This window comes from Cucurbita pepo, unplaced genomic scaffold (genome assembly GCF_002806865.2).
Source record: "Cucurbita pepo subsp. pepo cultivar mu-cu-16 unplaced genomic scaffold, ASM280686v2 Cp4.1_scaffold003069, whole genome shotgun sequence".
Lineage (NCBI taxonomy): Eukaryota > Viridiplantae > Streptophyta > Magnoliopsida > Cucurbitales > Cucurbitaceae > Cucurbita > Cucurbita pepo.
In genome coordinates this window covers 1-1,206 of record NW_019649089.1, presented here as the reverse complement: position 1 = coordinate 1,206, position 1,206 = coordinate 1, and the positions used below count along the sequence as shown (strand labels likewise).

Here is a 1,206-nt window from a genome sequence, read left to right as displayed (position 1 = left end):
CTTGATGAATTTTTTTCTTTTCTATAATTCCAGTGATTAAACATATCTTACGAGTTCATCCAATTTTGCTTGTTGTTTAGTGCAATTATTCCAACTATTGTTTCCAACTACCTGCTACTGGATTCTCTGTCAATTTAAAAATTGTTGATAAATCCTCAACTACTGCGAGATATTTATGTTGTCATTGATATTAAATTCTATTTTTTGATCATTCATTCTCAACATTATTCCCTTGTGGACATATACATTGTTCTATTCGGTTTTCAAAAATGGTCTCTCCAAGATAATTGGTACATCATGGTTTGCTTCATAATCCAAAATGATAAAATCTGATGAAAATATGAACTTGTCCATTTCGATTTTGGCTTTTAGATGAGTGAAAGATCGATCTGTTGGTTGGAGGATAGCTTTAGTTGATCTAGCTTCACCAAAACCTAACTTTTGGTAAATAGACAACGACATTAGATTAATGCTTGATCCCAAATCACATAATGCTTGACCTAACTTCTTTCCTTTAGTTGATATTGGAATTGTAAATGAGTCGAGATATTTCTCGTTTAGCGGGACCTTATTTTGCAATAATGCACTACGCTCTTCATTCAATGCTACCACCTTGAATTCTTCAAATTTTCTTCGATTGGTGAGAATAACTTTCAAGAGTTTGACATAATTGAACATTTATTTCAAGGCTTCCAATCATGGTATGTTTATATGAATTTTCTTAAATATATCCATCAACTCCGGGTTTTTCCTTATTCTTTTTTATTCTTTGTGGAAAAGAAGATACTGATGTGTATGTTATGCTCTCCTATTCATTGTTGTTGAGTGTTGTTTGAGTTTAAGGAGACTGCATTGTTCCTGCATAATTTTTCTCTACTCTTTCTGTTAAGGAATTTCTGCATAATTTTTGCTCTACTCTTTCTATACAACAATTTCCTCCTCTCTCTACTGTGTATCAGCTGTTTCTTGGGAGTAACTATTGTTGTTTTCCTTAATTTCACCTCTCCTACGGAGTATTCTTTTCTTTGAGTGTTGGCTTATTGAGAACCATATGCCATTTGATTTTGTAGACCAAAACCTAGAGGGTAAGTCTGTTTAGGTGACATTTGTTGATTGTATGAACCTTGTGTATTCCATGAGAAGTTTTGATAGTTTTTCCACCCTTAATTATAAGTATTTGAGAAGGGATTATTTTTCTAGATGCCT

General features: G+C 32.8%; 1 protein-coding gene across 1 annotated transcript; it reads right to left on the bottom strand.

Moving 5' to 3' along the window:
- Window positions 1-252: 252 nt before the first annotated feature.
- LOC111786855 lies at window positions 253-678 on the bottom strand. Its single transcript, XM_023667065.1, has one exon. It carries the CDS (start codon window positions 676-678, stop codon window positions 253-255), a length of 426 nt encoding a protein of 141 aa, XP_023522833.1.
- Window positions 679-1,206: the final 528 nt, after the last annotated feature.

Coding starts and splice junctions, on each gene's coding strand:
- LOC111786855 (XM_023667065.1), bottom strand. CDS start 678: ATGTTCAATTATGTCAAACTCTTGAAAGTTATTCTCACCAATCGAAGA.